General features: G+C 43.3%; 1 protein-coding gene across 11 annotated transcripts in view; it reads right to left on the bottom strand.

Annotated features, from left to right (window-relative positions):
* AFF2 (AF4/FMR2 family member 2) overlaps positions 1-18,873 on the bottom strand; it is a 486,016-nt gene that overhangs the window by 91,345 nt on the left and 375,798 nt on the right. For all 11 annotated transcript variants that reach the window (XM_013984014.2, XM_013984028.2, XM_013984035.2 and 8 more), the window contains one exon: positions 4,573-4,610. In XM_013984014.2, coding sequence (XP_013839468.1) covers positions 4,573-4,610 — 38 coding nt within the window. The remainder of the gene's footprint in view (positions 1-4,572; positions 4,611-18,873) is intronic.

Genomic DNA, 18,873 nt, shown 5'->3' with positions numbered 1-18,873 from the left:
ACATCTCTCTATCTTGTATTTAGTTCTTTACAAACTGATTTTATCTCCCCCCTGGACTCTAAACTCCTCGAGGGTAAGACCTGTGTCAGATTTATTTTTAATTCCCTCAGCATCTATCACAGTTCCCGGAAGGCTGTAGATCCTCAATAAATATTCATTGGATGAATAAATGAATAATGGCCAAACATCACGGTCAGGAAAAATCTCTGTGACTATTTGTCATTTTCAATAATGAAACCACCATATCTATAAGATGGATCGGTGCCTAAATAAGCTGTAATCTCCTAAGCAGAGTGGCTTCTGATTCTGATTTGAGAGAGGCAACCACCACGTTGTTCAACATTGTTAAAGTGTGAGAGCAATGAAGAATTTTATGCTTCAGAACTGCCCTCTCCCTCTCTTCCTCTCTCTTTTGGTAACAGATGTCAACCTTGGTTAGATTCAACTCAACTTATTAGTGCATGGCTTTTAGCCAAAAGCAATTCACATTTGCAGAAGTGTACTATCACATATGTCTTAATAACAGAAATGTGTTTTTTTAAAAAATGTATGTGATAAGTCACATATGGTAAAAGAAGTCTGTACATCTCTCAGGCCCTGTTGCCATAATGGAAGCTTGCAGATAATTGCCACCGAACATTCGCATACAAGCGAAAGTCTCCCTGACACATTAAGGAGGCACAGTTTGAATGTACTAATCAAGCTTTGATATCGGCATGGTTCCAACAGCCCGAGAAGTACGCCGGCACCTCTTGTCCCCATCGCTGATCTTAAGAACGTACAATTCTGATTCTTACCCTCAGAGGTAATATTTAATGTTTCAAGATAAAGTCATTAGTGTATCCAGGTACATTATGTGCTTACATTCACTAAGCATGTGTTTAATTTCTCCTTTATACGGAGTGTAATTAATGTGTGCCACCGTCTCCCTATGGCGATGAAAGAAGCTTACAACCATCGAGGTATTACAAATAAATTAAACAAGTGGTTGAAAACTAGGGAGGGGCAAATGAACCTTTAGGGAAGAAAATACACAAACTAAATAACATTGGGAATCATTTACTGATATTACTTGAATTGAAAGCCTACTTAGCCTTAGTCAGATCTTGGGAAGTAACAGAATTTTAGAGAACCCATATGCCTTTGGAAATATATTCATCTACACACAACTTGAAAGACTAGCAATATGTTCTAGCCACGTGTTCACTGGATTCCGAGGCATCACTGCCCCGTCACTGGGTCTCATATCTGTAACGATTTTCAAAGGTCCTGAATTCAGAGTGCTCGTCGTGCTCTGAACGAGAATTAGGTGGTCCGTCCACCCCAGAAAATCCTGAACCCAAGACAAGGGCTCAGTGAAGACCTGCTCAATGTTTTAGAGGATGAGACGAGAAAGGGTTGAGCGTGTAAACATCACAGCCACAGGAAAGCTTGCATCTGTGCCTTTTCTACCTGACCAACCAGAGCAGGATTCAGCAAACTTTTTCTGGAAGGGGACAGACAGGAAGCATTTTCGGTTTTTTGGTTTGTACAGTCTCAGCTCTGCCATTGTAGCAGAAAAGGAACCACAGACGAGATGGAAACAAATGAGTGGAGCTGTGTGCCAATAAAACTTCTTTTATAGATACTGAAATTTGAATTTCATATCATGTTCACAAGTCACAAAATATTCTTCTTTTGATTTTTTTTCCCCAACCATTTGCCAGACTCTGCACCAATGGATGACAACCAATCACACATAATAACTGTCCTCCCCAATCTGTGTCCACACTTGAGTTGTCCACTTTGCCTCCAGAGCGCTACTTTTCCAGCCAGGCTGCACACACTTCCCATTGCACCCAAACAAAGAATTGCGCATTAATGCCTGTGTACAAGCTCAAGCCAGTAAGTGGTCGGAGGCAGAGCAACTAGTATGAACCAGAACAATGTGGCAACATTTTACACGTGGCCTGAGTCACAACAGGAGAAGGGACAACTTGGTCAGTCCCAACACATGAGTCTCTCTGCTCTGGCTCCTACGGTAGCTACTGGTCTTATGAAGTCCCCCAGCCGGGTTCCTAAAAGGACGGTTTTCCAGGATGCGTCCAATTTGTTTACTTGTTCATTCATTCAGAAAACACGCACTGAACCCTGACGCTGTTTGGGGCCCCAGTGCACTGTGTGTAACTGAAATTCTCTGGCAGACATCAGAGACGGGAGGAAGACCGTTATGCATAAAACTTTAAAAACCCCTGCTTCTGCTCTGCCGTCAGAGCAGAGTTCCTGTCCCTGAGCCGAAAGTGTCCAGATGGTTGTGGCTGGGCAAGTGAGTTAGGTATCAAGGTACTGGGTACCAATGCAGCCGTACACTCAGACTCACACTGAGAGCAATATCTTATTTAATGAGAAGATGAGTCTAAACACCTCCCAGTCGGAGTTGAGTTAGGTTTTTTTTTTTTTTTTTTTTTTTTTTTTTTTTTTTTTTGTCTTCTTGCTATTTCTTGGGCCGCTCCCGCGGCATATGGAGGTTCCCAGGCTAGGGGTCGAATCGGAGCTGTAGCCACCGGCCTACGCCAGAGCCACAGCAATGCGGGATCCGAGCCACGTGTGCAACCTACACCACAGCTCATGGCAACCCCGGATCCTTCACCCACTGAGCAAGGCCAGGGACCGAACCCACAACCTCAGGGTTCCCAGTCGGATTTGTTAACCACTGCGCCATGACGGGAACTCCAGTGTTGAGTTAGGTTTTACTACCGGACAGGTTTTCAGATATATTGAAAAGTAAACATCGCTCCACGTTCTATTAGCAATCCTTTGACTCTTTTAGTTTTCCGCCTTCCTCTTTACAATAGTCCTTAAAGGGCTAGACTTGAAAGAGAGTCTGTACTGTGATTAACAAGAGCTCATAAAAATAAAATTATCTGTAGAGTATGATTGAATCCGACCCCCGCACATGGTGGAGGTGCTGTCTTGTGTGCACAAAGATGGAGTTTGGGACTCACTTCTGATTGGGAGGGCTTGAACTTGGAGATTTTTGTCCCACTGAGGGTCAGATTTACACTCCTCCAGCCCCCGCCCCATCCCTTGTGACCCGGGGCATCCATCTGCCCGTGGGGGACTGCAGGGAGGGGTGCAGTCGGACTACAGGAAAGAAGATCAGTAATGGCCCACCCAGGGACTCCAGTCCTGGCCTTGGCCTCATTAGCACGGTCCTCTAATCCACTGGAGCTTGCCTGCCACGGGCTCGCAGTAGAGAAGCCTTCCGGGCATCGACAGAAAAGAAATCAGGCGGCAGAGAAGATTGCAGCCCCAACCAAACAACTAGACAAAACCCCAGCTACTAAAAACACTCCCATAGGACGACGCTGGCGTAAAAAATAAAAACAAAGTACACAAAACCTTTCAGAAAAACAAATCAGATCTTGGACTGAATGGTGTCCTAAACACGACCCCAGTGACTTGGAAAGGTTAATTATTTTGTAAGGACACAGGCACCCTTCTTGTCATTGGCATCAGCGGATCCCTTCTCCTAGAAACTATGAAAAGTTATGCCCTCCAACTATATAATGACATAGCGCACTGTATCAATAATAACATTAAATGTGAGTGGATTTAACAATCCAGTCAAAAGGCAGAGACTGTCAGACTAGGGGGGATACAAGCAAGATTTGACTATCTGCCACCTACCAGATGTATACTTTATATTGAAAGACATGGATGAAAAGATAAATCCACATACTCTCCTTTTCTGAATTTGGTGCATCCACTATGATGGAAGTCTACTGACATCAACACGTAGTTCCTTAAGATACGATGTTACCAGACCCACAGTCACCTGGCAAATAGAGCAGACCCTCCTAGGCCACATGGCTGGCGGAACTGGTATGCATCATAACACTGCAATCAGATGTCACAAACCCAAGTGACAAGACAGACATCTTAAATTTGAAAGCCTCCCTCCTGGAAGAGCCGGGATGTCTAAGATGTACTATATTTAAAAGAGTGCTGGGCGGCTTGCTTATAATTTAAGAGTGTCTCATAAAATGCCTTGGAAATAGCTTTCTGTTAGCTAGAAAAACCTTCAGTTAAATATATTTTTATGGGCTTTTCATTAACAGAGTAGTGAGGCCTCGATGCCGAGGTGCCAAACCTCCCCACGTGGCTCCAAATCACTTGGCACATTTTCAGCCATTTACGTCTCTGTCATAGGTCCAAGGTTTGCAATTAAAAATGTAATCTTTTTAGCATGTGCAAAACCCAAAGGCTTGAAGTACTATGCATTGAATATGATTATAATAGTATTTGGCAGCTATTCACGGACAGCACATATTAATTTATGTAAACTGGGCATAACTTGGAGCACTTTCTCATCAGGACCACAGGAAGAATCAAAAAAGCAGGTCCCTGCTCATTGGAGGTTTTTTGGGTTTTGTTTTTTTCTTTTCCTGCTTGTTTTGTTTCTGTTTCTGTTTTGAAATTGTCACGAACAGAGATGAACTCAAAATCAAGGTCTCTTTTACGACCTTCTTTTTTCACAAGCCTGGAGTCCATTCAAATGAACGTTTCCAACTAATAAAAAAAATAACTTACTTCACAGGATTATTCTTAGGTTTTGCCTTTTCAACAGCCTGTAAACAGAAGGGAAAAAAAATGCAATTAGACAACATTAGCAGGCATTATCTTTGGAACTAGTTACCCAAACAATAAGCAATGTAAAACGCTCTTTAGAACCATGAGGAGCTAACCGAGGCAGGCTGCTGGAGAGAAGCAGGCTGGAGACGCAGAAAGCAATTTTCGTCTCCCGGGGAGCACGGTTACCTGTCCAAGTGCGGCTGTCGGACACAGGCGGGCACTGCCAAGCGGCCTGGGAAGTTCAGCGGTGCCCATGGGAGTGGGCCCTTAGACGCACAGCTCCATCTTCCTCTCCCCACCTTTCTCTCCAATCTCATCCCCCCCCCCCCTCAGCGCACCTGCTTGGCTTTGACAGGGTGAGGAGGGAGGCGCAGGGGGGAAGGGTCATGAGCGTAGCTGGGGATTTTTAGATCTAGAGTGGGAAGCCGTTTACCCTGCATTACGCCAGGCACCTAGGTGCACCTGCCTGGTGATGGAAAGGCCAAAGTATCCATTTCTAAAATCATTTTTATTAGCAGCTACCACAAAAGAGCAAGGGCTGACCAACGGCTTGGATCAATTTCCTCCCGTGGAACCTTTAAGAAAACACACACCAAATCATCGAAATGAGGAAATCTCTGGGCCTCTCGGCCCGCGTCCCTTAGACATGGAGCCTGGTTCCAGCTTATTGCTGAAGCCATTGATCTGTGTACAGTCCATTTATCATTCATGAAAAGAGCTAGTGATCTTCACAGTATATTAGAAGAAACAACTCAGATCATCTGTCAACAGCCCTCTTATTTCTGTTTCCCTCTCCACAGGGATTGCATCTCCTTCGATTCTTCTGGAATTAAAATGTTGCTAAGCAACACAGCTGGGGGCGCTGATGGCAGAATGGCTACAGTCTATCAAACTGTTTAAGCACCTGGAGGGTTTTAGCGATGATTTTTTTTTCATACTTCTGTAGCATAATTATGTAATCAGAACCAAACTTGCACTCTCCTCGACTTTTTCAGGCTGCAGAAATAACATTCACTATGGGGAGAACTGAAGCATCCCTTTGACCACCTCAGGGTTCCTCGCACCCTTTAAAAAAGTCTCCATTTGGAGACCTGTGTATTTGTGAAGCTTGGCGGTGGGGGAGTACTAAGAGGAAGAGAATACTGCTACAAATTAGAACGCAGAGGTAACCACTTGTAACACCGACAATTTATAATCTAACACTGGACTTGACATTTTGAGTGACCGGTGCAGAAGCCTATCCAGGCTTTCTATGCCTAACAACTCAATAAAGCCATTTTTTCAAAAATCAGTGAAATATGTCCCAAGTTTAGACATTAGCGCTGGAGATCCGAGCCCTTCTCCTCCATTAAGTCTCAGGTTCTGCTGCTAGATTAAAAACTCACGAATATTGGGGCACTTTCTTTGGATCGGCAGGCAAAAATCATTTTCTCACCATCTGTGCCTGAGGCCGAATCTTGGCAAGTGGTGGAACTGGAAGAAAGTGAGGGAATGAGGTAACAGGTGACAATGGTGAAACAAGGACTATGCGCCAGGTTGGCTCAAGTCCTCTCTCGCGGGGGTTTAGGATACGGATGTCTGTCCCAGAGCAGTCTCTGTAAAGGATGCTGAAAGGAAGGGCCAGCGAGGAGTCAGGGCGAGGCGTTGACCTTCACTCCAGAGGGGCAGCTGCTCTACGCACCCCTGTCTGCCTTTTCTACCACCCTTTCTCCCCCAGTCCTGGCTGGCAGAATAGGAGGCTGAATAGCAGGGGGCTGAAGACCGGCCATCGTGGAAACCACGTGAATCCACTCTTCCCAACCCCTTAAAATCCAGACAAATCTGTTCCCGAAGAAGACTTAGGTTATCACACAGTAACGGGCATGGTGTTCCAGTGGTTTCCTTTTAAAGCATGCTGGATGGGATAGGATGAGCGTGCCGCTGGCAGAAGACGGGGAGGAGAGAAATCAAAGTGACATTGCTTAACCTAGCTTTGATTCGGCAACATGCTTTTTGAAAATGTTCTCTCTTCTTTGTGCTTCCGGACTGTCAATTAGACCCAGTTATTTTTTCTCTGATCGGGAGGCACATAGTCATGGTCAAGGCTAGTTTCTCTGAAACATGTCTTTTTATACAGCCCTTATAGGAAAATAACTTCATTCAAATTAATTTTGTGTGGGTTGCTTGGATATTGATGGGAAATGTCTATGTCGAGAGGTTTTCTTTTCTTTGGAAATTAACCCGGGATCATTCCAGAGTCCCGACAGCTCTAGTCACATGCACTCATGTCATCCTCCTGGGTGTGTGCTCATCTCCAAAGTAGACGGTTGCAGGGAGTGTCCGTCAGGCATGAGACACGGCTCAGGATTTGCATTCTCCACGTTCTCTGTAATTTGACTTTGTTTTATGTATTTATTTATTTATTCATTTATTCATTTATTTTTTGCTTTTTAGGGCCACACCTGAGGCATAAGAAAGTTCCCAGGCTAGGGGTTGCATTGGAGCTGCAGCTGCCAGCCTACACCACAGCTCACAGCAATGCCAGACTCTTAACCCACTGAGCAGAGCCAGGGATCGAACCCCCATCCTCGTGGATCCTATTTGGATTTGTTACCAATGCGCCATGATGGGAACTCCTTGGCTTTGTTTTAAACACGCTCTAAGGAATCTTTTAGAGACTTTGAAGGAAAGTTTAAGTGAATTATTTGTGTGCAAAATATATATGTCTGCAAGGGAAAAGAATTAGCCTACAAAATCTACAAAGAGAAAAGAATCCTCTTTTGAAATCACAGGACATAAGACTATCCCAAGTTCCAGATACATGTTTGAGAATATGAGATGCCCTGCCGAAGGAGGGAAATCAAAATGAAATGATTCTGTGGAATTCACCAAGCATTAAGAGGGTTACACATTGGGATCACAGTTAATTTTGAGTTTAAAACCATACATTAAAGTAATTTAAACTGATTGGAAAATGGAAGCTAGATAGTTAACACTTATGCGGTTTTAATTTGTAATGTCTATATGGTTTTTAAAACCTATATTCTACTTATTTTGTTTCCCTAACATGATACTTATTTGCCATCAAGGACATTCTAGCATAAGATCGGATGATAAAATAAATTAAGATGTTAGAAAAAACATACTCCAGTATCCTGCAATGCAAGGCAATGGGCTATAGTGGAAAGAGAGCTGTGCTAGAAATCCACAAACCTGGGTTCTGCTACCAGCCACACCACTTCCTGTCATCATGATATCATCGACCGGGCTAACATCTGGGAGCCTCTGTTGCCTCATTTGAAAAATGAGGACAATCATTCCTTTCTTGTCTATATCAGCCATGCTTGTGAGTAGCCAACATCCACGATAGCGCTCTAGAAACCAGAGCCTGCTAAGCAAAAAAGTGCATCTTGATTGTGACCACATTCCACATGGACATTGGTGCAGGCATTTTTATTTTTTACTGAAGTATAGTAGATTTACAAGGTTGTGTTAGTCTCAGGTATATAGCAAAGTGATTCGGATATACATTATTCAGATTCTTTTCCTTTATGGTTTATTACAAGATATTGACTATATAGTTTCCTGTGCCCTAGAGTAGAGCCTTGTTGTTTATCTACTTTATATATAGTAGTGTGTATCTCTTAATCCCAGACTCCTTATTTATCCCTCTCCACGCTTTCTCCCTTTGGTAACCAAAACTCACGGTGCATACATTTTTCACTGGTCAGAGAGTTGATGGGCTTTCTGACCAGTGGCCAGGCTGCAGTATCAAACCTATGCAGTTATTTCAACAAGGATTATAGATAGAAGTTATATTCTTCCTCTCTCCGTATCAGGACTAGTTCTGGGGTGAACAGAATGCTTCTGTCTGGAAAGACTTGAGGAAGACTTTGATATGTTTAGATACTGCCAGGCCTAGCCCAGCAGGAGAGAGGGCCCTCTACCTCCACACAGGCCTCTGCCCTGACCCGTCTTGGGGACTGGTGTTGGTGGTAGAGAGATCAGAGCACCTGACATGCTGTGAGGGCACAAACGCATGCACGTACACTCCATTCCCCACCTCCCTCCTCCATCCCACTGCAAAGAAGCCTAGGAAGCATCCTTCTTTTCTGACTGTCTCCTCTGTTAGCAGTCCACCTTCTCACATCTCACTCCATCAGGAGGGCTCTTTGCTTTTACACTAACATTTGACCCTGAGGTTGGGAAGCCCTGAGGATGCTATCCTAGGTGAGCCCCCTCCATGATATGGCAGCTTGAGAAATTACATTCCCAGGGAGAAGACACTTGTCTCATTCCAAGGAGTGTTTATGAGGCGATTCTTCTCTCATTATCAGCGTTGTACTATTGGTGGTATCCTGCTAAGCAGCAAATTTATTTCCTCAGGAGGGAGGATGTGGCTAAGGACATGCTTATAGTTGCTCGTTCATTAAATCTACCTTCCTGAAAAGAAGCAGGACCTTGTCTTTCCTGTTCTGCAGAGAATCCTTTTGCTGCACTGAAGCTGAAGTGACTCAAGGACCACACTGAAATGTGTGAACCAGAAAATGTAGTTATTGCGAGAAAATAGAAAGAAGTAAAGAGGGAAGGAAGGGAGAGAGGAAAGAGGCTATCTATTGAGCCCTGTCCTCCAGGGCACAGAGAACATCATATTTATTTAGGGAGAAGATGCAGCATGTAAAGCATTTTCAAAATTCTTTGGTAAGGTAATTCTGTCCCATGGATTACACATCATGAACTGTTTGTTATTTTAGTCCAATGACAGGTATACCATATTCATGAAAAAATTTAGAGAATCTTTTTGGCCTTTTAAGAAGCATGTCCTGAGCATTTATATCCAGACGTGACATTACAGCCCCACTGAGATTTACAGAAAACAAACTCGGTGCAGTCTGTTTCCTGTTTGTTGAGATTGTCAAAGTGAGCAGTCGGAAGGCCTAGAGAGATTGTAGCTGTGGACTCATTTTACAAGGCTACGTAGTCAGCCACTGCTTTTTCCCTTAATCAATAATCATACTGTCAGTCAAGCATAAAATGTGATTCTATTACCATTGCTCTGCATGCCTCATACATTTCCTGCTTACATGTTTCTTTCTTGGCATTCTACTAGCAGGTACACCCAAGCTGCCTCTATATAATACATTTCTTGATAAAAAGTGAAAAGTCAATCATTCAGATGATTTCAAATAACTAGATACTATGCATTATGGAAATAAGGCAGAGGAGCACGTGATGGCACTGGCTTTGTGTTTCCCTGTTTTACCTTTAACTTTTCACAGGGCTGCTCTGTGAGGCACAGCCATACCTTAACCCAGTGGCATGTATTGGTAGATTGCATTGACTGGCTAAGTTCAGAAGAGAAACTCTTCTACTAACAAATGAACTCATCATTAGGGTATTCAGATGGTCTAAAATCAATACCTACAGAACTGGTCAAATCAATTAAAGAGACATATCCTGAGAGCACTTGCCAAAATATAAAAATGAATTGCTTAATTACAGCATTGAAATAGATTTCACTGGAATGAGTGAAACAGCAAGAGGTTTATATTATATCCTGTAGGCTGGGGTTTCAGCTGGCAGCACGCACGCACAGCCAGGATTGCAGCTTAAGAGGAGAGAATGTCACTCAGCATTCTGCAACACCTGGATGCCTGCCTGATTTTCTGACTTTACATCCAGGGACTGCAATCTTTAGGAAAACACTCCCCACTATATTTAACCCTCTGGATGAGTGCCCAGAATGGAACATGGAAACATCCTGTATTTGAATCTTGAACCTACCTGAAGTTAGCAAAAACATGTTGCCTAGCTTTAGAGTATTGGGCTTCTCCCATTTTAATGTAATTCATTGTTTTTGATGCATATATGAAGTAGGCCTGCACTAGACATAACGGGGGTGGGAGTAGGATTTTGACAGGCAGAGATTGGAGGAAATTTGTTCCAAGTGCCTGGCACCTAACAGTCACATAAGAAACATGGATTAGGGAGAAGAACTGGAGCTGATGGTAGAAACCGAGAGGCTGTTCCGGGTAGGAAAGATTGTTGGAGGGTCCCCAGCTCTGCACAGAGGAGGAAAAGAGGCCTCCGGAGGGAGAGCTGGCCTCCAGGAGCATGTGACTCTGGATCCATTCTACAACTGCACAAGAGGCTCGAATTCACACCTCCTACTCTTCCTGCAGCTGTGGCCTAGCAGGGGTCTTGTTCCCTCTCACCAGGACAATGGCCACGGCCTCTTCTTTGGGCCTCTGCTCCCCCTATCATCACCCCATTTCATGCTCCACCTTGATCACGACTCCATGGCTTCCCAATGCTCGCTGAATTCCTGATCAACTTCACCCAACTCGCTGCTCAAGATCCTGCCCACGCCAGTTGAAGAGAGGCCTCCAAGCAGGTCCCACTTGTCCCGGAGTGTGTATTTCACTAACATGGAAACCAAAAGGACTTTTTTGAGAGTCTGGCCCAAAGATGATGTGACAACAGGATTCAGGAATGCTTGTGTTCCATTAAGCCTTGCTCCCTCTAGCCTGGTTCTTTTACTGGATACAAAACCCTTGAGCAAGATTTATTTGTCAACTGGTGGGTGTGTTTATAACTAAAGTTTTGGTATATTGTAACTCAATGAAAAATGCATTGTTTATAGTAAAGAAGCACATTTCTCTCCTAAGAGTCATCTGTTGACACTGATCATTCTCTAAGCAGAGTAAATAGGGAGACATGAGGCAGACTGTCTCAGGATTGGCTTATTTATGCTCCCGATTAGAAGGGCCAATGTAAGTAGCATTTAGCAACTCTGTTCCCCTGGGGTTTTTGGATTTGAAAATTCAATTTTCTTTCTTCCAGCTAATCCGAGCTCTCTTGCCCCTGATACTAGGGAGGCGCCTCTCACGGAATGACATGTATCCTTTGCTATGAGAAAATCAATACCTAATAGAAGCTCCTTACCATGTATAACCAGAAAACGGGACGAGCATTCTTAGTGCATAGTAGGTACTCAACAGTATAAGTATTCCAAAACCTACATGGGAGGGAATACTGATGGTGCATCTTCAGTACTATGTGTTCAGGCTTCTCTCCCTTTAGAGCATGTTATACTCCGGAAAAGGAGGCTACATCCATTTTTATCCTATATCTGTATTAGAAAATCCAGTAATCTTCCATCTGTCCTTCTCCTTTATTCTCACACTCCGACCATACTCACAATGCTCTAACACCAGATGTGTGTAGGGATTTCCCACACCAAGCGCATTTCTGCAACACAAGCTGGGTGTGCTACAGTGTAACTCACTGCTAACACTGTCTACCTGGAGAGAGCATCACATCCCACAGTTTAAGGGCTCAGTCCCACAAGACGGCCTTCCCCTACTTCAGATGCCAGTCACAAGCCCAAGTGGTCACTTGTGCTTCAGATCAATCAGCTATACATGAGAGGTTCCCATAGCCCCCTCCTTGGGTTTGATTAATTTGCTAGAGTGGCTCACAGAACTCAAGAAAACAGTTACTTATGTTTACTGGTTTATTAAAGGATATAATAAAGGATGCAGATGAACAGGCAGATGAAGACATACATTGGGCGAGGTCTCAGAGGGTCCCAAATGTAGGAGTTTTTGTCCCTGTGCAGCTGGGGTGTGTCATTCTTCCTGCAAGTGCTCTCTCAACCCCATACTATTGGGATGTTATGGAGGCTTCCTCACATAGGCATGATTGACTATTAACCCCATTTCTAGCCTCTGTCCCCTCTGTAGAGAATGGGACTGTGGAGTTGGAAATTCCAAGCTTCAACTTATAGCTCGGTCTTTCTGGTGACCAGCTCCCATCCAGAAGCCCATCTAGAGTTGCCTCATTAGAACAAAAGACACTCCTATTGCCCAGAAAATTCCAAGAGATTTAGTATCCTGGGCTAAAGACCAAGTATTAGACCAAAAGATGCTCCTAGTGCTCTTATCACTTATGAAATGTCAAGGGATTAAGGAGCTCTGTGCCAGGAACTGGGGACAGAGACCAGTAAGTATAGTAAATTTCCTATTACTACACAAGACCAAATATCAATGGACCTCTCCATGCCTCAGTGTCCTTGCTGGCACAATCGGGCAGCTGGAGTAAGGACCCTCCTTGGTCATTTAAAAGGTATCTTTTAATGCACATGTTCATTTTAAGGTCTGGTGTTTTTTAATGCACACATGAAGGATACATATTGAGTCCACCTCCACCGACAAGAAATAAGATCTTTTAGCAAATGTATAGATGTTTATATCAAATGTTCTAAAGACTCCTGTGAGATACTCTGTGACAAATGCTTTATGCCATGCTGTGCATTTTGGAAAGGTCTGCTGCTTTTATCTGCCTATCCACTTGAATTTTGAATTTTGACTTAAGAAGAAGACAGATTCTGCTTTCTGTTCAGGGCAAAGATTTTTCCAGCAGGTGGCAGATATTTGGGAGACAGAGTAAAGCATTTCTAGACCCTGAACCAAAGGCCCAGCACCTTTTTTCCAAGCCAGCCTCAGAATCTCAAAAGCTTACATTTTCAGTTTGGCAAAGTGTTTTATTACTGGAGGCATTCGTGTTGCTCTAATACATGCTAGAACCCTGATTAAACTCAAGACTTGGACACCTCCAATAAACTTGGGTACATGTGGTACACTGCCTGGGGTTTATTAGCTTATGACTAAGACAGAACCTCCAGCCATGGATTTGGGACCCAAATTGGGGTGATGAAGCATGCTGGGACCAAAGAACAGGGGTGGGAGTGGCGAGAGGACCAATGTTGTGAAGCCACTTCCTCCAGCCCAGAGGCAGTGACAAGCATAACATGGTGGTGCCTGTTCCTTCCTGCACTTTGATTCAAACTGACTTAATGAAAGGGCTTAAAGACTTAAACGTAAGACAAGACACCATCAAACTCTTAGAAGAGAACATAGGCAAAACATTCTCTGACATCAACCTTACAAATGTTTTCTCAGGTCAGTCTCCAAAGGCAACAGAAATAAAAGCAAAAATAAACCAAAGGGATCTAGTCAAACTGATAACCTTTTGCACAGCAAAGGAATACATAAAAAAAACCCAAAAAGACAATTTACATAATGAGAGAAAATAGTTTCAAATGATGCAACCAACAAGGGTTTAATCTCTACAATATACAAATAGCTTATACAACTCAAAAGCAAAAAAGCCAACCACCCAATGGAAAAATAAGCAAAAGACCCGAATAGTCATTTTTCCAAGGAGGATGTACAGATGCCCAACAAGCACATGAAAAAATGCTCAACATCCCTGATTATTAGAGAAATGCAAATCAAAACTACCATGAGATACCACCTTACACCCATCAGAATGGCCATCCTTAGTAAGTCCACCATCAACAAATGCTGAAGGGGGTGTGGAGAAAAGGGAACCCTCCTTCACTGTTGGTGAGAATGTAAGCTGGTACAACCACTATAGAGAAGAGTATGGAGGTACCTCAGAAAACTATACATAGAACTACCATATGACCCAGCAATCCCACTCTCAGGCACATATCCAGACAAAACTTTCCTTGAAAGAGGCACATGCACCCACATGTTCTTTGCAGCACTATTTACAACAGCCAAGACATGGAAACACCCCAAATGTCCATCAACAGATGATTGGATTAGAAAGATGTGGTATATATACACAATGGAATACTACTCAGCCATTAAAAAGAACAAAATCATGTCATTTGCAGCACCATGGATGGAATGAGAGACTCTCATATTGATTGAAGTAAGTCAGAAAGAGAAAGACAAATACCATATGATATCACTTATATCTGGAATCTAATATATGGCACAAATGAACCTTTCCACAGAAAAGAAACTCATGGACTTGGAGAATGGACTTGTGGTTGCCCAGGGGGAGGGGGAGGGAGTGGGATGGATGGGGAGTCTGGGGTTCATAGATGCAAACTATGGCCTTTGGAATGGATAAGCAGCGAGATCCTGCTGTATAGCACTGGGAACTAGATCTAGTCACTTATGGTGGAGCATGATAGTGTGAGAAAAAAGAATGTATATATATATGTGTGACTGGGTCACCTTGCTGTGCAGTAGAAAGTTGACAGAACACTGTAAACCAGCTATAACGGAAAAAAAAATAAAAATCATTCAAATAAAAAAATTAAATCTGAAATAAAACAAAAACATATTGACTTAATGATTCTCACCTCCCCAGAGGTGGCCTCTGCTCCCCCTCCACCCCATTTACAGAGCCTGATTCCCATGTGCTCTTTGTGGATAAAAGGCTGTGGTCATCCCTGTTCCATGGGAGAGTTCTCTTTTCCCAAATAACAGATTGTGCACATTTTTGTTTCCATTTAGACCTTGGGGCAAGCAGCACATCCTCACCAATGTCTGATTTAAGGTCACTGGGAGAAAAAAAAAGTTAAGCAAAACAGCCATTGGGTTTGCAACCAAAATGCTCACAGGTGGCCAATTCATAAGTTGTAGTGGACGTTAGTCAGTGTCTGGTCATCAGCTGTGACCTATGTAGCACGTGTAAAAACGCTGTGCTCCTCGGCCTCTCCGTGTGCTCACAGCCTTTTACCGAAGAGATTATAATAAAAAGGCCATCGATGGAGACTACAAGTCAAAATCTTTGGTATTAAAAGTAGAAGACCTAATTACAATGAAAAAAATCAGCATGCAGATTTCTAAACAGTCACAGACCTGCCTGGAGCATATTAAACATCACATCATACAAGCCCTAAGCACTTTCTTATTAATCTAGTCTCTATGCTAATACAGCCAAATGGGAAGCACAATCTTGGGAATATGAAGGCCAATGTTATTCTATTAACCTTATATGTTATCCTATTTACTTTCCTGTCTTTAATGAATAAATTAAACTGTCCTCTCATTTTCTAATTGCTGGATAGTTTGAGTATGATAACATACAGATTTTATTCCGCTACATTCTGCAACCTTAACAGCCCAAACTCGATCATTTTCTTGGGGGGGGGGAGTTCAATGAAAAGCACCAACAGATAACCTGTTTACATTAAACGACTCTATCAGAGTTATTCTGCACTGGTTTCATCCTAATCCATGTGCTGTTTCTATAGCTCTGACAGGCTGACCTCTCTTGCTGTGTGTGCCATATCGATGTCATTACTGAAGAGGCCTTCCCCAGCCTTTCTGCTGATAACGAAGTAAATGGAAATGCAGAGGAACCTTGGGGAGGTAACAACTTGTTCAGCATGATGACGGAGAACTGTGGGTAAAAAACAGGAACCATTACAGCGGGGGAGAGTATCTGTTGTCACAACGAATGACTTCATTCTAGCAGGTCCCCACTCTGCCCCCTCTCCAGTAGCAAACCTTAAACAGAGAAGTGGGCTTCGGCCACTAGGTTTTGAAAGCTCAATATGCATCACAGGCATAAGAAACACATCCCAAAGCTGCCAGAATGTTCAGATTTTCTGCTCCCATGTAATTCATTTCACGTGCAATTATCAAATAACAACCTAGCCAGGGAGCTGTCCCCATAATAACAACAATAACAAACAAACCAACAAACAAAAGTGAATCAAGGACCTGCTGTAGAGCACAGGGAATGCTACACAATATTCTGGGGTCATCTACGTGGGGAAAGAATCTGAAAGAGGATGGCTGTGTGGACATGTAGTCACTGAATCGCTTTGTTGTCCAGCAGAAACGATCACCAAAAAAAAAAAAAAAAAAAAAAAGAGAGAGAGAGAGATAAAAAGAACACCAAAATCAAGAACTTGGATTAAAAACGAGCTGTTTTGTGTTTGAGGTAATTGTGACCTTCAGATAAAAAGTAAAACTATGAAGTGGAGGAAAAGAGCTTGGAAGACAATATTTTTCTGTGAATGTTAACATGCTTGAGCTACAGCTCTGCTACTAGCAACTAGTTGAAAAGTCCAAACGTTCCCCAGGAACATGCTGCGAATTAAGTACCACATTGCTAAGGGCTCTGAATTTCTCACTGGGCTAAAGCAAGTCACCTCAGGTTGCCACCTCCCTCACGTTAATCGTAAGATGGCAAGAATATTAAAATTCCCTAAAGGCTGTTTCTAACAACACCTATTTCTTTTATGGCCTTTATACTTGTGAAGTCTGAGGCATCTCATGGCAATCTGAGATGATTAGAGAATGGGAGCGCCAATGCCCACACCTAATGGGCTTCAGAAGGCAGATATTACACGCTTCGAGCCGCATAAATCAAGCATCAGGATAACATTCAAGGAAACATCAAGCAGATGTTTACCTGGCTCTATGAGTCTGTACTGGAGGGAGCGCTGGAGTTTGGCCACCGCACAATCTGGAAGCCTTTGGAATAGGTCAAATTGTGGACCGCTTAAAACTTTAAAGACAGCAATTTTAAGAAACCTGTCAATACAATTTCTTTGTTAAAAAAAAAAACAAAAAACATTTGAGACTGATTAGGCTGCTTACGTTGAAAGAGAAGCACCAGGTCTATATCTTTAGATCTTTTATTGAACTGCAAACACAGCATCAATAACTGCTTCTCAGCTGTAAATGAAAATTGATTCCAGGTTTAACCCCTCATTTTCAGGAGTTCTTCTAATCCTGAGAACGTAAGAAGAAAAATGGACCAAAAGGAAAGAAGCCTGTCCTACTGGATCATGCCACTGTCTCCCCAAAGCCCAGTGGACACATCCTGGCACCACTGCCTGCCCCGAACGACTGGCTGGAAAATGGCAATTCAATAAGTGTTAGATGGGGAAGGCCAGGGTTGGCTTTTATGTTTCTGATGCCAAGAATGGCAGGTGAGAAGGAAAAATGCAGTCAGCTGGCTAATGGACATCATGGGGGGCCTCCCACATCCCAACCATGATTATTGACAGCTGACTTCAAGCACAAAGCAGAACATACTGCAATATGTATGTTTATGCAGACATTAAGTTCAAAACACTATGTCCAACACAAACACTGTTCTGGAACATTCCATTGTTCGATGTCAACTTCAAGCAATTATTGCTTTCCCATTCAGGGGAAGCCCCTGAGAGCAAACCAAGGTGAGTGGAGTGTCACAGCAGACCCTTAGAATCTTTCTCCAGGGCACGGTAAGAGCTTAGAAAGAGAAATAAGAACTGCAACCAGAAAGTATGACTCAACTCTCCACCCACGTCAGTCCTGTGAAGAAAAATTCTTCTAGAGATGTGTAATTCTCCTGGAGGACTTCATGCAGTGTCATTGGCAACCTGGCCTTTCTTCCTAGGACGTTTGGTTTAAAACTTGTCAGGGATCAGAGGGGAGGAAAGGTCATTCATAAACAATGGATGCTTCTGGAGGGCAGTTAGGACCTTCAACTCAGTTCCTAGCTGATCCTGCTGAACACCAAGGCAAAAATGAAGGGTAAGGTCTATTAACCAATGGACCCAAAAGAGAGGGTTTCCAGTTACTGTGTAAAAGGGCCATAAGGAAGAACCACCACCAATTTGTCCGTGGTTTTCAAAGCATTTTCTTACACACAATCTTCATCTCATCCTCACAGGATTCCTATGAGTTCTACGAGACTGGTTTATTCTAGTTTATTGGTGAGAGATCTGAGACTTTGAGACGTTAGGTGAGTTGCCCAGTATCATGCAGCTAAGTATGTGACAGAGCTGGGGTTGATGCCCAGGCTTCTCTAGTCCACAATCAATCCTCTCAATGACTAGTCTTACAATTCCTTCTGGCTCGGTGCACACAGCTAATACATGGTAGGCAAGACCAGACAGAGCCTTTTCTTTTTCTTTTGTTCATCTTTTTAGGGCCACATCCACAGACTATGGAAGTTCCCAGGCTGGGGTCACATCAGAGCTGCGGCTGCCAGCCTACACCACAGCTACACCAATGCCAGATCTGGGCTGTGTCTGCGACCTATACCACAGCCCATGGCAATGCCAGATCCTTAACCCATTGAGCGAGGCCAGGGGTTGAACCCGCGTCCTCATGGATACTAGACGGGTTCGTTAACCACTGAGCCACGATGGGAACTCCTAGACAGAACCTTTTCATTCAAGTTTGCCACACACTGGCTGTCTGCCAGGTAGTTAATTCAGCAGCTCTAACCTCCATTCATTATAAGAAAAGGGGAAGTCACGTATCTAGCATCTCAAATATAAGGCATTCTAGATCATTACTAGGAACAATGAAGATCAAAATGCAGCAGGGAATGTGAAGACAACACTCAAACTTTTGACAAATATTTTCAGGGTACAATCACCATGGCTTTTTCACTGAAACCATGTGCATTCGGGACTGTGTGTTTCTGACTTTAAAGAATCACTAG

The sequence above is a fragment of the Sus scrofa genome, chromosome X, assembly GCF_000003025.6.
Source record: "Sus scrofa isolate TJ Tabasco breed Duroc chromosome X, Sscrofa11.1, whole genome shotgun sequence".
In the NCBI taxonomy this organism is placed as follows: Eukaryota; Metazoa; Chordata; class Mammalia; order Artiodactyla; family Suidae; genus Sus; species Sus scrofa.
This window is presented reverse-complemented; position numbering and strand designations above follow the sequence as displayed.